The 19,262-nt window shown below is 42.4% G+C and overlaps 1 protein-coding gene across 3 annotated transcripts; it reads left to right on the top strand.

Moving 5' to 3' along the window:
- Nucleotides 1-11,619: 11,619 nt before the first annotated feature.
- On the top strand, nt 11,620-17,071 carry LOC147465163 (E3 ubiquitin-protein ligase SINAT3-like). Of its 3 annotated transcripts, none has more exons than XM_086518602.1 (4): nt 11,620-12,018; nt 15,118-15,337; nt 15,955-16,341; nt 16,458-17,071. In XM_086518602.1, the coding sequence occupies exons 2-4, from the start codon at nt 15,119-15,121 to the stop codon at nt 16,776-16,778; spliced, it is 927 nt and encodes a 308-aa protein (XP_086374728.1). In that variant the 5' UTR covers nt 11,620-12,018; nt 15,118; the 3' UTR covers nt 16,779-17,071. The 3 variants fall into 3 exon arrangements, with proteins under 3 accessions (XP_086374728.1, XP_086374713.1, XP_086374723.1); XM_086518587.1 differs by having other exon boundaries at nt 15,059-15,337; XM_086518597.1 differs by having other exon boundaries at nt 15,002-15,337.
- Nucleotides 17,072-19,262: the final 2,191 nt, after the last annotated feature.

Here is a 19,262-nt window from a genome sequence, read left to right as displayed (position 1 = left end):
CTTGTTGGTAGAAGTGCACATATGTCAATGGGTTGTGGACTGAACCACATGACATTTTGAAGGTAATCACCCCAATTATCTACCAACTTTTGATGAGCATCACATGCCCCCACATAATTAAGCCATTCTGCGACAGATTGCTTTTCATTTATCCTAGTACGCACATTTTCTCGATATCGTCGCCTCTTATATCTCTTACTTCTCTTGTTTAATTTTCGATTACGACCTAGTGTCAAGGCCCGACTTAATAGTTGTAGTGGAATCATTTGTAGCAGGGATTGTAATTGGTATGATGAGTGACACTAGCATGATGCAAGTGGAGTTTTGCAGACCATACAAGGTTGTCTGTGGGATTTACATGCAAGCTCTAGAGTGGATACGCACGCTCGCCTATCACCAGAGCCTATATGATTGCATGTAGATTGACTGAGCGAGCCAATGGGCATAGGTTGAGAGAGTCTCTCATCCATTTTCTTGTACATACTAGTAGTTTAGCTAGTAGGACCCACTTATCGACACATTCGCCTTTAAGTGGAAGATTGTTTGGGTAAAGGCGTCAGTGCCTTGCCCGACTGCCCAGGCTATGGGCGCCCGCCCACTGCTCACCTTATTGTGTGTACATATATACAACAATAAGGAGCAGGTCATTATGAGATCTACTCCACCCACACAATGTCTACTCTCTTTGTCTCCCCTTCTCGCATGCACACACTGCACTGCATCCGCACACACTCACTCTTCAAACGTGCCTTGCTCGCCTGCCTAGGCTATGGGCGTCCGCCCACTACTCACCTTATTATGTGTACATATATACAACAATAAGAAGTAGCTCATTCAGATCTCTACTCAACCCACACAACGTCTACTATCTCCCTCTCCCCTTCTTGCACGCACCCGCACACACACACACTCTTTAGCATGCTCAGATCAGAGTGACCGTGCGGTGCCAGGTGGTGTTGCCTAAAAATGATACTCAAGTATAAATCAGCCTAGATAGATAGATGAAATAAATGCAGAGTAAGAGCGTGCACTCTGTAGACTACCGAGAGGCCGTCCATGGGCTATTTCTTCAACACCAACGACCGCAAATGATGAAGAATGGCTTGAAACAAAGTTTGTCTCAGCACCCCATGTTATAAATCATCCCTTCTAAGCTTGGAGCCATCAAGAGTTTTGTCCGCCGGTAGTTGATGATCATGGAGAGTCTTGTAACCTAAGCACAATATCCATAACCTGTGCTCAAACACTTGGAGAAAGATATGAAGAGTCGCGACCTTCCAAATTTCCAAATATCCCACACCAAAAAATTGCAGTGCTAATAATTCTCTCTCTCTCTCTCTCACACACACACTAAGGTACTAGAGAATGCTTACTTCAAGTCAATTTTTGACTGTTCTACCTGCCTTATAATGGGACAAAGTCCTTGTACAATAAATATACGTGCCTTTTAAAAGGCCGTGGAAATCTTCTACTATCATCATACGGGGAAGGCGGCCCCTTCCACTCTCGGACTATGAGCCCCACTCTCCCCAAGCGATGGTATCCGCTTGAGGGGATCACACAGTAGTGGGCGGCTTGGCCCTTTCATCTCGACTACTCTGGATGCGTGCAAACCAACCTATATAAACTAAGGTGAGGGACACCTTGGCCCTCACTTAGCCTGGGATTAGTTTTTCTGTTCTGCTCTATGTCGTTACTACTTGAACTTTCTAAAGCTATGGATCTTGCCGCTCAAACATCTCAGGAACTGTGGTTTACCAAGCTCTCATTTGTTTCTATTGAAAGTCTAAATAGTGTGTAACAGTGTACATGGTAAGATTTGCTACGCCTGGGCATTATATTTAGCCTTGGGACTGCTTGTGCATAAACAACGACTGTTCGTGGTGTTTCTGTTGACTGTATTAGTGGGTGTCACTACAGAATGGTACAAATGGCTCTGTTTTTAGCCGCTGCAGGACTTCACCTTCGCTACCGCTTAAGCTCTGTTCTTAAACCACTACAGAAATCTCTAGCTTAATCTATTTTTTTAAAAAGGGGGCATGACTGGCAGGTTTGGAAACTATTGGTTTTTCTCTTTAGTAAACTATTGCCACACCTGGACGTATTTGCCCTCATGAATTCAGATGAGGCGAAGGTTTGGGGTGTTTTTGTAGCTCATCTGTACCTATGGTTGTTGAAACAGTAAGGCATCTTACTCAAGCATGCCGGACACTACCGTTCTTTATGGGATGCTAATGACTTAATAGAAATCTTGGGATTTTGAAGGTAAGTATATGGCTGTTACTTTCAGCTTTGGCATAACTACCGAGCTATGGCTCGTGACATGAGGTTCCACGTGGTAAAGATGGAGTTTTCGATGCTCTATTGATTGGTCATACTATCATTTTACTGGTTGTAAAAAAGGGAGATATTCATTACCCTCATCTAGTACCTTTGGTTAATGAACAAATGATTAGGCATCTTATATAGTTAAAGTCGTTCTTGACCTCTCTTTGCTTAAAAGGATGCCAATGATACTTTGAGATTGCTACTCCTGAAGGTAAGTATATGGTTACTACTGCAAGCTTGAGCATAGCTACCACGCTATGGTTAAACAAATAAACCTCACAATGGTTTATTTTTCTAAAGAAAAACTCTTGATATTTGGGTTCTTGTTGGGCTTCACAGCTCTGAGTAAAAGGTAGAATGTAACACTCATTTTGGAAGTAATAAGTAAAGACTGCTAAATAACCTAGCTTGTCTAAAGTAATTAAAATATGTAAGATGGACATGGATAACAACTGATAGGGTCCATTGATACCTGTAAAACACATCCAAGGCTAACTGAATTGTTGTCTTGTTTGGATGGATGCAAGTAAGGACTCTATCTTATCTTGGAGGGTTTTCTTTTCTTTGGCAAGCTACCCTACTTTAATGAAGCACTCACTGATGACTGGGGAAGTTCTTTTACTACTTGCTTACTGAAAGAGGATCTCTTTCCTACAATCATTGTATCTAAATAATTCTAATACTGAGTTATTTTTGTACTTATTTTCTGGCCAGCTGTCTTTTGAATGTAAAAATTCAATTATGTCTTATTAGTTAAGATTTAAACAGCTACACACACACACACACACACACACACACAAAGAGAGAGAAGAAGGGGGGGGGGGGGGGGGGGGGGGGTCTAAGTCTACCTATTGATGTCACAATTGTAGAATCCTGTAGATCACCACTATAGAATTGTCTCACGAGATTGTCCCAAGCCCAATGGCCAACGACAAAACTTGGTGTGATTGCTAGCTCCATCTCGGACAAATTAGAGACTAGAGCCAAAAGCCCGAAACGTTGCTAACATGCTCTAATAGATTGATGCAACTTAAGGTGGGCATGAAGGGTCAACAACAACAAGTGCCACCACCACTTGATAGCTTGATGCCCGAAGGTATGGAGAGTCAACTATGACAACTCAGGCCACCATTAAGGAGCAGTTGCATGAGCTTGATGTCATGTACAATGTCTGGAAAGGCTAAGGATTTATGCTCTATCTCCTTCCCCAAAGGGTAAAGAAGATTAATGTTGCCTTAATTATTTCAACAGATGCAGAATGAAGAGAGAAGGAGAGAGGAGGGGAAGAGGCATAGAGCGCTACACACACACACACACACACACACACACACAAGGGGAGAGGCATAGAGTGCTACACACACACACACACACACACACAGTGAGAGTTATAGGAGGGGGGGAGGCATAGAGCACTACACACACACACACAAGGGGAGAGGCATAGAGTGCAACACACACACACACACACACACACACATAGTGAGAGTTATAAATAGATACATAGATAGAGAGAGAGAGAGAGAACATCAAATTGCAACCTCCTAGCCTGGTTACTAGGATCCCTTGACTTGCTGAAGAGTTACAAAAAAGTACCATTCTTGACACGAGGAAAAAACTTCTCTGCAAGCTAAGCAATGATCTACGTAACAACACGGCTATCTTCAAAATGCTGAAAGGAATGACTCATGACATGGACTCATAAAGATAGTGCGAGTAAAGTCTTGCAAGTGATAGTATTATCTCTCTCTCTCTCTCTCTCTCTCTCTCTCTCTCTCTCTTTAGTGCTTCTGCACCTCCCAATATCCTGGCCATTATTTCTCGCACCTTCCCCCCCCCCCCCCCCCCCCCCCCCCAAAACAGCTCCTCAACTCTCCGTTAGAGCAAGTAGCCTCACCCCATGGCTCTTCAACTTCCCATAGGCATCACAGGTAGGCCTTCGGACCACGACTACCTTGTCCATGCTTACGGAGCCACGTGGCATTTTCTGAATTTGATCCTCCATAATAGAGTAACCTCCCCATGCTATAGCTAAGATCAAGTAGGGAATTTGACAATATGATCAATTGGTGTAGTGTAAAGTTTTTTTACTAGAGCATTTTGATTAAACACGTGATAGCAAAAATATTGTATGATAGGATCCATGGGTTTATACACTGAGAAAGTCTTCACGTAGCAATTCAACAAAAAGGCTATGAGTACTCAAAAGTCACATGTGCATGTCGCTCCAATTGAATCAATGAAAGGGAAAGAGAAAGTGGGCAAGACCGTTGCTTTGCTAGATGTTTCTGGATGTTGTTTTATGGTCAAAGGAGTTAGAGTTGAGTCTTGACGATGAGCTTGAATGACAACATTGAGAGGTCAAGCACAACATATGATTGGCACTCATGATGTAGCCACATGATAGGTACAATCTCACTAGCATGGTTGGTAGTTAGCTGACTTCTACATATATAGCAGAGATTTTACAACGGCTACGTTTACCTACCCTCCACATTCTAGTGTGTCCATAATATGGGCGTCTTAATTGTACTTTGATCTACTAGAGTGTATGTTATTTTCCTTTTATGTTGAGATAATCTTACTAATGAAGACACTATACCGTACATGTTCTTCTCTAGGTTTTTTTTGAGTGGGGGTGTGTGCTTGCAAAAGCTCAAGCTCTCTTACCCCTTGGTATGCTTTTATTTAGCAGACAACTTGACCATCATAACAAAGCATGGGGAGACCATGTAAGATGAATGACCATGAGCGAACGTCTTCGTAGACAAGTCGACCGTTAGAACAAATCATGGGGGAAACACTTAAGAGCCCTGTCTTGCCTAGCGATTGGAGGGCTTAGAGAACAACCAATATATGCTTTGTAAAAGTAGCTTGCTACTTCGATAGTGGTCATGTTAGGAAATAAGGCATAGCTAAATAGATAATTGAGTAGATTACTTAATGGAGAGAGACAGATTTATATACACGAGATTACAGAGTAGAGAGAGAGAGAGAGAGAGAGTACACATGATATACGTGGTTCACCCAATGTGGGCTACGTCCATGGGAAAGCAGCCACTCAATGGCTTTAGTACTTCAAAACAAGAAGTAGTTTACAAAGGGATTATACCCTTAATGGAGCTCCCGCCTTGCTTCACTCTCACCACCTCACACTCACCTTGTTGCATCAACTTCACACTATGAAATGTGTGTAGAAATGGCCTCCTTTTATAGGCCAAAAGGGCTGCCCTCTCTTATGAGAGACAGCCATGTGTAGCCGCCCTTGTGCGAATAAGTCCAAATCGGACCCTCCAATCCGCCCATGTGTGGCCGCCCTTGAGAAGACAAGTCCACTTTTGAATTCAGCCACCGGCCATTGAATTCGGCCACCGGCCACCGGCCATTGACTTCCGACCACCGGCCATCGGCCATTAACTACCGGCCACCGGCCAACCGACCGGTTGTTTTCCAACCACTTTCCGGCCGCCGTCCGGCCATAATATTCCGGCGAAAAAAAAGTCTCGGGGGCCTTCGCCCCCGAAGCCTTTAAAGTTGCCCCTGATTCTTGTCCGTGAAAATTTTGGTTTCCGGTGAGTGATTTTCCTTCACGCACGATGGCTTCTCCTCATAATGGGGGCCTTACAAATGTGCGCTTTTACCACAGAAAATTACAAGGGTAAATCAGGCTCCATACTTAACAATCTCCCACTTGGAGACTGATCTCTAAACCAAACCTGTGATTGCTTTTCATTCTGGCTTCTTATCCTTGAATGCCGATTGAAGATGAGCAAAAGCTCAACTTCTCCTTGTTGACCACCTTTGTAAACATGTCTGCAGGATTTTCACTTGTATGCACCTTTCCTAGCTTTAGTTGTCCCTCTTCCAAAAGAGTGCATATGAAGTGATATCTCACCTCAATGTGCTTTGTCCTTGAATGAAAGGCTGAGTTCTTCGCAAGATGGATAGCGCTTTGGCTATCACTGTACAAGACACAATTGTCTTGTTTGAATCCAAGCTCTTCTAAGAATCTGTGAAGCCACAGAATTTCTTTGCTTGCCTCCGTCATTGCTACATACTCTGCTTCCGTGGTAGAAAGTGAAACCACTTTCTGCAGATTTGAAGCCCAGCTTACTGCTGTGCCTCCAACCGTGAACACATAGCCAGTAGTGCTCCTTTGAGTATCTTTGTCACCTGCCATATCTTCATCAGCATACCCTTCTAGAAAAATATCAGTTCCTCCAAAATACAAAGCATTTGTTGTTGTCCCTTTTAGATACCTAAGTATCCACTTCACAGCTTGCCAATGCTCTTTACCTGGGTTGTCCATGAACCTACTCACAACTCCCACTGCATGTGCAATGTCTGGCCTTGTCCAGACCATAGCATACATTAGAGAACCTACCGCTGCAGCATATGGAACTTTAAACATATAGGCTATCTCCTCTTGTGTCTTTGGACACATATCCTTCGTTAGTTTAAAATGACCAGCCAAAGGTGTAGAAACTGGTTTTGCATTTTGCATTGCAAACCTTTCTAGTACCTTCTTGATGTAATCTTCTTGAGATAGCTTTATTGTCTTCTTCGTCCTGTCCCTTGATATTTTCATACCAAGTATCCTCTTTGCAGCACCTAAATCTTTCATTGAAAAAGATTTGGACAACTCCTCTTTTAGGTCTTTGATGTCCTGCATGTAAACACTTGCAATCAACATGTCATCAACATACAACATTAGGATGATGAATTTCCCATCTCCCAAATTCTCCGTGTAGACGCAGTGATCCGAGTTGCATCTTGTGAATCCATGATCCAACATCCATCGATCAAACTTCAAGTACCATTGTCTTGATGCTTGCTTTAAACCATACAAGCTCTTCTTTAATCTGCAAACCATTTTCTCCTTACCTTTTACTTCATACCCCTTTGGTTGAAGCATGTAGATTTCCTCCTCTAAGTCACCGTGAGGGAATGCCGTATTTACATCCATTTGCTCGAGATTTAGATCATGAGCAGCTACAAGGCTTAAGATAAGCCTAATTGAGTTCATTTTTACAACAGGAGAAAATATTTCATTGAAGTCAATACCTTTCTTTTGAGAAAAACCTTTTACCACAAGCTTAGACTTGTACCTTTTCTTCCCACCTTCTTCTTCCTTTAGCTTGTACACCCATTTGTTTTGAAGTGCCCGCTTACCTTTAGGCAACTCAACCAACTCCCATGTTTGGTTGCGATGTAGTGACTCCATCTCCTCTTGCATGCTCTTCATCCATTCTTCTTTGGATTCATGTTGCATTGCTTCTTCATATGATTCCGGCTCTCCAGAATCTGAGATCAAGCAATGGTTGAAGGAAGGAACAAACCTTTCTGGAGGTCTACTTGCTCTTGTAGATCTTCGGGGAATAGGTTGAGGCTCTTCATTTGGTTGACGTTGTTGCACATTGTCACCGTTTGCAGTCCTTGAGTCTTCACCGTTCTCAAGCTCCATGTACTCATCACCTGTTTCTTTTGTTTGTTTTCTTTCCAAGTAATCTTTGTACATATTTTGTTCGTTAAAAATTACATCCTCACTCCTTAAGATTTTACCATCTTCAGGATTCCATAGGCGATACCCAAAGTCTCCTTCTCCATAGCCAATGAAGAAACACTTTTTGGACTTTGCATCTAACTTTGATCTTAGGCTTCTATCTATGTGCATGAAAGCCTCACACCCAAACACTTTGAGAAATGCATAATTCATCGGTTTACCTGTCCATGCCTCTTTTGGAACTCCCCCATCCAATGCCGTTGAGGGTGACCGATTGATTAAGTACACAGACGTACTTACAGCTTCCGCCCAAAGCTCAAGCGGTAGGCCTGCATGTAGCCGCATGCTTCGTGCTCGTTCCATGATTGTCCTGTTCATCCTTTCCGAAATCCCATTTTGTTGAGGTGTCCTTGGGGTTGTCCTTTGCCTCCGAATGCCATTGCTAGCACAAAAGGTTTCAAAAGCTTGGCTGCAATATTCGCCTCCATTGTCGGATCTGAGGCATTTAACCTTGGTACCTGTTTCATTCTCCACAAAGGCTTTCCACCTTTGAAATATGGAAAATACATCGGATTTATTCTTCATGACATAAACCCATGTTTTTCTAGTCGCATCGTCTATGAATGTTACATAGTACAATGAGACACCAAGTGATGGTGTACTTGCAGGACCCCAAACATCAGAATGAACCAACTCAAGTTTTTTATTTTTTCTTTCATTTCTTGATTTTTGAAATTTTACCCTCTTTTGTTTACCATAAACACAATCTTCACAGAACTCTAAGTCCACTTCTTTCAAACCTGGTAGAAGCTTCTTTGTTTGAAGGATTTGCATTCCTTTGGCACTCATATGCCCAAGTCGGTAGTGCCACACCGCACTGTCAACTTCTGTAGTTGCTGCACAAGCTGAAGGTTGCGTGCTAACAGTACACAAGTAAAGTGTACCGACTTTTTTACCCTTGGCAACCACCAAAGATCCCTTTGAGATCTTCCACCGTTTGTTTCCGAATGCAATGTTGTGACCTTCATCGTCCAATTGTCCTGTAGAGATCAAATTTTTGCGAAGAGAAGGAACATGCCTAACATCTTTAAGCTTCCATTCATTTCCGTTAGCAATTTTGACAGAAACTGTACCTTTGCCGACAATCTCACAAGCTTCATCATCTCCCAAGTATACATACCCAAAATTACCTTTGGTGTAGTCTTGGAAATGTTGCTTGTGTGGTGTCGCATGGAATGAAGCCCCGGAATCTACTATCCAGGAATTAGACACATTGTCTAATGAGAGAATTAGAGCATCTTGCTCTATTTTACCTGCCACATTGGCCTCCGATGTTGGCTTGTTGTCTTGAGACTCTGTCTCCTTCTTCTTCTTGGACCAGCAATCCTTCTTGACGTGGCCCTTCTTGCCGCAGTTCCAACATTCAAGAACTGACTTAGTGCGTGATTTGCTCCGCCTTGAGCGATCACGACCCTTTTGGTTTTTGAACCTCTCCTTAAGCCTTCCTCTTGTTTCCACTGATAGTGCAGCACTTGATGATTCTCTTGTGCTTCTCCTTCGCATTTCCTCGCTTAGGAGAACACCCACAACATCATCAAACTTAAGAGTATTTGTGCCAGAGATAGAATTACTTACAGCCATCACAAGGCTGTCCCAACTATCCGATAGAGATGATAGTATAAGGAGAGCTCGCACTTCGTCATCGAAATTGATTTTCACTGATCGAAGTTGACTTATGTTTGTGTTAAAGTCATTTAGGTGTTCTGCAACTGAACCATTCTCTGCCATCTTTAGATTGAACAAGCGCTTCATAAGAAATACCTTATTGGATGCCGATGGTTTCTCGTAGAAGTCGTCAAGTGACTTCATCAAGTCCTCCGTGGTCTTCATCTCCGAAACATTGAAAGCCACCGTTGACGCCAAGCTTAACCGGATTGTTCCCAGTGCCTTTCGATCAAGGACAATCCATGCTTCATCTGCCATTGTTGCGGGCTTCTTCGCAAGACCGCCTAGTGGTAAATAGAGGTCCTTCTGGTAGAGATAGTTTTCAATCTGCATCTTCCAATGTTGGTAGTTTTTGCCGTTGAACTTCTCAATCTTGAGCTTCCCTTCCTCCGCCATAACTCCCACTCAATTCAAGGAATCCTTTCCTTGAGATAAGTTAGCTACGAGCAAACCTTGCTCTGATACCAATTGTTAGGAAATAAGACATAGCTAAATAGATAATTGAGTAGATTACTTAATGGAGAGAGACAGATTTATATACACGAGATTATAGAGTAGAGAGAGAGAGAGAGAGTACACACGATATACGTGGTTCACCCAATGTGGGCTACGTCCACGGGAAAGCAGCCACTCAATGGATTTAGTACTTCAAAACAAGAAGTAGTTTACAAAGGGATTATACCCTTAATGGAGCTCCCGCCTTGCTTCACTCTCACCACCTCACACTCACCTTGTTGCATCAACTTCACACTATGAAATGTGTGTAGAAATGGCCTCCTTTCATAGGCCAAAAGGGCTGCCCTCTCTTATGAGAGACAGCCATGTGTAGCCGCCCTTGTGCGAATAAGTCCAAATCGGACCCTCCAATCCGCCCATGTGTGGCCGCCCTTGAGAAGACAAGTCCGCTTTTGAATTTGGCCACCGGCCACCGGCCATTGACTTCCGACCACCGGCCATCGGCCATTGACTACCGGCCACCGGCCAACCGACCGATTGTTTTCCGACCACTTTCCGGCCGCCGTCCGGCCATAATATTCCGGCGAAAAAGAATATTCCGGCAGAAAAAAAAGTCTCAGGGGCCTCCGCTCCCGAGGCCTTTAAAGTTGCCCTTGATTCTTGTCCGTGAAAATTTTGGTTTCCAGTGAGTGATTTTCCTTCACGCACGATGGCTTCTCCTCATAATGGGGGCCTTACAAATGTGCGCTTTTACCACAGAAAATTACAAGGGTAAATCAGGCTCCATACTTAACAGGTCACACCCTCCCAATTATAGCTCAGTGAACCCCCTCCTTGGTCATGAGCATTGCTTGCACTTAAGTTTTGGCTAATTTCAGAAAATTCAGAGCACGTGTAACATAGTGGCGAAGCTCTATAACCCCCACAAGTAAACCTATGTGACGGTAAGATTCCTGGTTTATTCTTTCCCTTATTATGGTGTCATTATGATTTTTCTGTCTTGGATGGTGAATTTTTGATAGTGAAACGGTACATCCATGTTTTTTTTTTTGAAGCCTCCTTACCTTCACTTTCTACCTCAATAGTCCATACCTCTCGTAATGTCCGTTTAGTTCTTGGTATTTCTTTTTACGCTCCATTTTGGTCCACTCTGGATCTTTTGTCTGTTCACGTTTAGATTGTTGAGCTTTTCTTGAATTTGTTTCCGTTTTAGTTTTCCATGCTTGTTTTATGTCCTCATGTGTCCTTATCCCTCGAACTCTTGAGAATCTCCCTAATATTTTGTCGACAATTTTGAATGTCTCGAGCCCCTCTAGGCCTTGGAGGTTAGTGGCAGGATGGGGCTCTAAGATGACTTACCGTGCGCAAATGTGGGATGGAAGATGAGCTCTAGAGAGTCCACGATGCTAGGGCATTGGCCTCCTCTAAACAGTAGCCTTGAGGGAAGGAAATTGGAATCGACCAAGGTATAATTAATGTGTTGATGCCTCGTTCGTGGTACATTTATCTTTTAATTATACTAAGTGAAGGTTTTAAGAGATATTGAAAGGGATTAAGGAGAAGTAGTTTTTGGGCCGTCTATGTCACGGTTACTACAAACGAAGCGTATCCATCAGATCATAACACATCCACATACCTCCATCTGCCCCCTCTCTCTCTTTCAAAGGAAGCGTCGGACATGGCTATGGTGGACGCAAGCATATGCGTTGTTCACAGGCACGCGGTCCCTCTCTCTTGCTAGTCTCTCTCTATCTCTCTGTGCGAGATCTCCATCGCCGTAGGGTTTCGCCGTTTCAAACCTCGATCGCTTGTCTGTGGACCCCTTTGTGAATTTCCTCTGTCGAAATGAGGAATCGCAGCAGATCTGCAGGCATTTTCGCCTTGTGGCACTGTGAGACAGATCGGAAAGGCTGGCTCTTCTTCTGACTACTCACAGACATTGACTCATCTACATACACACAAGCGTTGGTAGTACATCTGATCTCGAAAAGCGGAGGGCCTCACATAAGGTATTTCTCTCACTGGCGCATTTACATTAGTATTCAGTTGTTTACCCATGGCACTTCAGAGGATGCATAACGCCATTTTTTACAGAGGTTTGGGGTGGCTATTTTGTTGTAGAATCTACTTGTGTACACAAGAGCTCTGAATAGTGGGAAGATATGTTTTCCTGATCATATGTAGATGTGCGTTTTAGGCAGGCATGTGTGCCTGGAGAACTATTCACATCTTAATATTTCTTCAGACACAGATTATTGTGGGTGTTCAGCAGATTGATTATGTATCCTCAATGTGAAATGCGTTCTATGAAGCCCTCGTGAGAGCTTTCTTTTATTTGTTGGGCTGCTGGGCTGCAGTTTATAATGCTTACCATCTTGGGTTATCTTTGAGCTTCCTGTAGCATTGGAGCAAAGAAGTGTGCTGAACCTTACAGCATCACTCTCTTACGTGGGACTTTCAGCAAATGGAGGATTGTCATGAATGAATGTGTTACGAGAATAATTGTCTTTAGGAGGATAAACGAAAGAAAGTTGCAGGGTTAGGCAGCACTGACTTTAGCCATACAAGTAACCAATTGGCAAGTGTGTACACACATCATGGACATAGAGTAAATTGTTGCGCTTAGCGTAGTTGCAGGCAAGGCTTTGTTGCTTGGAGGCAATGAGAGAAGAACAGAACTTACCTGGCTGTATATTCACTCATGCACAATAAAAACCCATACTTGTGTGTGCACATGCAAACACAATTGCAAGGCAAAATGGGCATTTTACTTAGAAGTGTTGTTGCTGACCAATTTTGTGTCTAAAAACATTATGCACACTCTAGTCTACCCACAAACACATCTGACATCCATACATACACATGACTTGCAAGCTGATATGGCATATCGATCTTGTCTCTTGCAAGCAACATTTACAACTGGAGGGTGGACTTGTATGAAATGTCTTGGTTAGTTTTTGGGGGTGAGGGTTTCTGAGGATCACTTTAGGATGTCAGACCGATAATGGAACAAAGTCATTAAGGGTTTGGCTAGTCATGGCATAGGTTGTGTCATAAGATTTCTGAATACGAATATTTCAACTTTCTTGTGGGAACAATGTTGCAAAATGGGTAAATACGGCGGCTAGGTCATAAGTGGCCTTTAGTTATCTGCAGGCAGTGGATGATTATGCATATATTGGCGGGGCAACATACAGAATTGCAGAATTTTGATGACAGCACATATATGGAAGGGGAAGACAGCACATTATGCAAACCTCCATGCATGTTTGGTTTTGCGTAAAAAACCATTGTTAGCTTTCATGAAGAAGGGACCAGCTGGTGTTTTTCTACATGCCCAAATTGTGAACTTGCAAAGCTTATTGAAAGGTATGCATACGATGGGTGATATAGGGAAACCTTGGTTTATTCTAGCTGCAACTCTTCTATGAAGGTTCGAAGCGCGAGAGAAATTGTGAGGAGAGATGTAAGCGACATAATCTAGATCAAGAAGCCAGCAATATCAAGAACATATGGTGGAAGTAGCTTTTGCCCATTGAAGAGATGAACACCTTCCAGAGGAGTCCTCAGACAGGAAGCAGTGCCCTGTTTCCCTTGAACGCAACTCTCTGAATTTGTTGTTCTGGTAGCTTGCCACATAAGCATCCATCATCTGTCATTATATGCAGTTTTGATATTGAGATTCAAAGCTCCACAAATTGGATAATCAATCATGTGACAATGGAGCTGTTAAATGCTTGCAATGCTAAATAGTGTAGCTATTTGAATGGTGAATATAGAGTCCAATGCGAATGTATATTGGCCTCCAAGTAGGGTATTGCTCGGCAGGGATGGGTAGGTAGCTTACCATTTTGAAACAAAGTGTGCAGACAATCCCATGAATGTATGTTTCTGTGCATCTTGGGAGTGTTTGAGAGTATATGTTAGTGTTTAGTCGATATTCGGCACTGGTAACATCACTAGGGGATGTAGTATTGAGTGAATGCCATGTTTGGCAGAGCTGATGATGACCTTGTCTCGTGGATGATCACATGAACTTTAAGAAAGTGTGCCAAGAGCATGTTACTTGTTATGTCTCTGCATATGCTTTTTCACTTCTGCCTTGCCATTGCTCCTCATTTTTGTAGGGTTTGTTTATGCTCCTTTGAAGTGCTTTGTCATGGGTTTTTTTGGTAATATTTTTATGTGTGGTTGATAATGGGTTCTGTCGAGGTTTGAACTGCTATCTTTGTAAGCACATGGAGTTGTTTTTCCTTGTACATAATGCTTTTACAATTTTGGGGTAATATATAAAGTGCCCTTCAGGATGTTAAGATGAGGATTACATTGATCCACCTTCTGGAAAGATGTGTACCTTCAAAATTCTGCTACAAAGTCTTTTTGGAAAAGCACTAATCACCACTTTGCAGAGGGGAGTTTGTAAACATCAATAGATGCTTAATTTAGAAGCACATCCAAGGAAGAGATAGTTTTTTGTCTTCCTTGACTGTTGAAGGTCTGGGTCTTCCTCTTTTGCCTTTGGATCCACACATTCCAGCTATGTATTTCAATGATTGGTGGTATTGGCCTTTGTACACTTGCCATTTAAGTTCGGGGTCCTTCTGTTTTGCCTTCGGATCCACATGTTGAAGCTGTGTATTTTAATAGCCAGTGGTATTGGCTGAAGTGCTTTGTACAAATCACCTGAAAAGTGATGTTGGATGCATATCGAAATGTACTTTTGAACTACCTTGGTCCCTGTAAGTATGCTAGCTATGTTACGGCGTCCACTGTATGATATCACATGGTATGTCGTCCCTTGCGACTATATTAGTTAGCTATCACATGCTTTATTTTTATAATAATTCCCAACGCGCTTTCAAAAGTCCGGCTTTTGGGGACTATATATGATATGACCACAGTACTGCATACTGCATGATATGGGCTTTCATATAGTCATTGTCGGATTATTCTCATCTGTGATGTGGTTTAATGATCTCGCTGTCATTTCAGCTGCAACTAACTTATTTGTAGATGGAAGTTGACTACTACACGAACTTCAAATTTCAGGCTTCATAACTTACAAGGAAAGAAGGGTCTCATATTCTTTTCTTTGCATGCTGAGGCAGTATGGCTCCACCAAATGTTTGTCTGGAAGTTCCAGAATCTCCTGCACAGGAGTGTGAAGTTGGCTCCGCATCAATTGTGTCAGAAGCTGATCCTGTTGGCATTGTGGTTTCAAAGGTGTTTGTAGCTCCTGGAAAATCAGGCTTGGCACCTACTAGCAGTGTCCACGAGTTGCTCGAGTGCCCTGTCTGCACAAACTCTATGTACCCTCCCATTCATCAGGTGATCTATTTTGAGGGTTTTTCTTGCTATCTTCAGACAAATAAATGTGCTCGTCTTTATTTACTCTCTATACCTCTCTTATGTATCCACTTGTTTATCTACATGTTCATTACAATTGAGTACTTCCAGCAATAAGAAGCATTCACCTACACGTATGTTTTTGTCTTTATGTGCACACAAGTGCATCCATGCCTTCCATGGTTGGATGTAAGCACATATTTATAAGTCTCTCTCTCTCTCTCTCTCTCTCTCTCTCTCTCTCTCTCTCTCTCTCTCTCTCTCTCAGGTGCACGCATGCATGCTTGCGCACCCGTGTACGTTTACACACACACACACACACACACACACACACACACACACAGACACGCTCGCATTTAGAGGCTTGAAACCAAGAAATAGTCTTGGTCATTGGTGTATGATTTAGAAATTACAGGTCTCTGTTTGTAGCTATTTTGTTAGTTGTGTCTTGGGTCTGTGCCCTCAATATGTTTCACACACACACGTGTATGTATGTGCACATATATTATATATATATATATATATATATATATATATATATATAGAGAGAGAGAGAGAGAGAGAGAGAGAGAGAGAGCGCTAGCTATGGGATTTTGCAGTGTCCAAATGGCCATACGCTGTGCTCAAACTGCAAGGTCCGAGTGCACAATCGCTGTCCTACTTGTAGATTTGAGCTTGGAAATATTCGGTGTCTAGCTTTGGAGAAAGTTGCAGAGTCGCTTGAACTCCCTTGCAAATATCAAGCTCTTGGCTGCCCGGATATCTTCCCTTACTACAGCAAACTGAAGCATGAAGCACAATGTATATTCAGGCCATATAATTGTCCATATGCTGGTTCTGAATGCTCAGTGACAGGGGACATCCCAACATTGGTTGCTCACTTGAGGGATGATCACAAAGTGGACATGCATAACGGGTGTACTTTCAATCATCGTTATGTCAAATCAAATCCACAAGAGGTTGAAAATGCAACGTGGATGCTTACGGTATGTTCGAAAGGGGTCGTTTCTACAGAAGTGCCTAGGTCTTTTTGCGTTACTACAACCTTTTCACTGATTTGGCTTCGGTTGTTTTGTCTGTGGGTTTTGTATAATTTTTGCAGGTTTTCAATTGCTTTGGTCAACATTTTTGTCTCCATTTTGAGGCTTTCCAATTAGGAATGGCTCCTGTGTACATGGCATTCTTACGATTCATGGGAGATGATCACGAGGCAAACAATTACAGCTATAGTCTGGAGGTCGGTGCCAATGGCCGGAAACTGAGCTGGCAAGGGGTACCAAGGAGCATCAGAGACAGCCATAGAAAGGTCCGCGACAGTCATGATGGGCTGATAATTCAAAGGAATATGGCGCTGTTTTTTTCTGGCGGTGATAGAAAGGAGCTGAAGCTCAGGGTAACGGGAAGAATATGGAAAGAGCAATAAGCTTTTATAGCTTTATGTATAGTTCTCTCTTAGTTGTGGTGGTCCAACTGAGTGATGTGAAGGCAAGTGCTCTATAGTCGGAACCACAGATTGCCCAACTCTTTTCTGACCGCACAAGGGCATTTCAGAGATCAGGAAGAATAAAAGCTTATGTTCCCTCTTCCTATTTCTTTGAACATTCTTTGTGATCACTTACACATGATCTTGATGTGTACTATGCATTCCAGAAGTGCGCACTTCGTTTTTTTGTCAAAGGTTTGAAGGGTGTGCTTTATCAGAAAATCTTTAACCTCTATTGCTTTTTACAAGATCTCGGTTTGTAGTATATGTTTAGGTTATAAATTTTCCATTTATGTTACGACAATGTTGCGTTTTCCTTGAAAATAACAGGATAAATTATCAGACAAGTCAAAGGATTAAGCGGCAGTTTGTTTGGATAATGGGATATGCTTTTTTTTGGTAGTATTACTCAGCTAGGTGAGCAAGAGGCAAGAAGCTACAAGCTGTCTCGTTACTGTTATGGATTCTTATGTCTTGATGATCCTGTGGTTATTCTGTGGTTGCCGTGAAAAGTCATGTATTACAGTGATAGAACCTTCTGCCGAGGGACCTATTAACAATTCAATGTCTAGCCTAGCATACCCTTCTTTTTTGTTGTTGTATGTCTGTGCTGCTTGTCTTCTTGTGTGTGACATGTGTCTTTTGGCAGCTGAAAGGTGTGCATTGGGGTCGTGAGGCTTGAGTGGTGGTCCCTCCTTGCCTTGTCCTGCTGTTTTGAAGATGCTTGTTACCTTGTCCCAGCGGGCTTGAAAACACTTCAGCAGCGCTATTCTTGATGGTTGGGGTTGGTACTGAGAGGTTTGAAGGCCAGATTCTTGTGGTTTTCCTGTTGATCTTTGGCTCTTTGTGCTGCCTTTTAGTCCCCCATTTAAACGCATCTTTGATCGCACTGACCCTTGGTGTTTGTCCCGCAGCTTTGCTAATCTTCAAGATCTTGAGAGGTTTTTTGACCTATGGTTGTATCTGGAACAAACCCAACTGATCTCAAATATCTTTTCTACTATACTTGAGATGTGAGACTCCAGAGAAATTAAATATTGCTTTAGTTATTGCGAAGTTAAGTCAGTTTGTGATGGAAACTCCCTCTCTCTCTCTCTCTCTCCCCCCCCCCCCCCAACACGCACACAAACGAGCATGTGCATGCCCATATACACATCTCATACATGTAATGAATTGAACTTGTGCATTTACCATCACTAGCTAGAGCTGGAATTTGCAAGCTTGAGAACATACCTCCATGATTAACAGTCATTTTTCTTGTAGACATTATTTTGTTTTCGTGAAGTCAATATTTTCTTTCTTGTGATGAAAAATTTTGCTCTCTTGCAGTTAGTCCTATATTTCTATCAACAATATTGATGTCGACAGAAATGCTCTCCGTATGTTGATTAAAATTCATGTTAATCTATATGGTGCAAAAAGAGAAATAAATTATTTTTTAAAAACTAAGTAAGAAAATAGTGGTCTCTAAACTGAGAAGCTAATGATGGCAAAAACTGCATGTACAAGTTACAACAACAGATTTGCATAAAGGGAATCTAAGATCCTTTCTTGCAATGTGGGAGAGAAGGGATGCTGTAAAAATTGTAGGCAGGCACCATTGTGAATTTGTTGATAGTTCTTTGAGATATGCTTTTGTCTTGTATGCGAAGTTCTATACTTGAGCAGCTGAATTCCAAGTCAAGACATATTTTCTCATGTGGAAAACGAGAGCATTTAAGCACTTATCAATGTGCTCTATAGACTCCTTTGGACCTCTTGCAAGCTTGAGGAGAGACAATCTTTGTGTTCCTTGTGACCTAGGTGATGCAATGAAAATGGAAAGCTTCATGCATCACAAGCATAACATAGACTTTGTAAAAAGCATTAAATATCCCCAGCCTCAGTCCCAAGGCCTCAAACACCTTCAAAGGTGGAGAGAGCTAGCGGAGAATGAGGGTAGGGAAGAGGAAGAAGAAACATTCATAGGAGAAAGAAATAGTTCCTTACTTATCATCACTCTTCTTGCTAGCATACATAATAGCATAGTAATGAAGATGGAGAAGATGGCAAGCTTAAGCACTGAAGCATGGATCTTGGTTGGATTTGCATTTCATAGCCAAGAGTGCTGGTGTAGGCTCTCAACTTTTCAACAAGCTTAGAGAAGGAGATGGAGAGAGATGGAGTTCTTGCACTTCACCAAGTGAAGAATGAGAGCAAATGAGAGAGAGTGAGAGGGAGTATACCCTCCAAGCACACCCCTTGCTTGCTTTGGCCGAAATCCCCTTGTAGCTCATTGGACCCCTCTAGGCCTAGCCAATCACATGTAAGAGGCATATCAAGCAACAAGGATAGGTTTTGGACAAGTGTCCTTCTTTCCCCTTTGAGGGAGAGAGGCTTGATAATTGCTTAGATAATTACTTAATTAATCTAAATGCTCATTGG

Source organism: Adiantum capillus-veneris, chromosome 1 (genome assembly GCF_014529385.1).
Source record: "Adiantum capillus-veneris isolate H3 chromosome 1, ASM1452938v2, whole genome shotgun sequence".
Taxonomy (NCBI): Eukaryota; Viridiplantae; Streptophyta; class Polypodiopsida; order Polypodiales; family Pteridaceae; genus Adiantum; species Adiantum capillus-veneris.
This window is presented reverse-complemented; position numbering and strand designations above follow the sequence as displayed.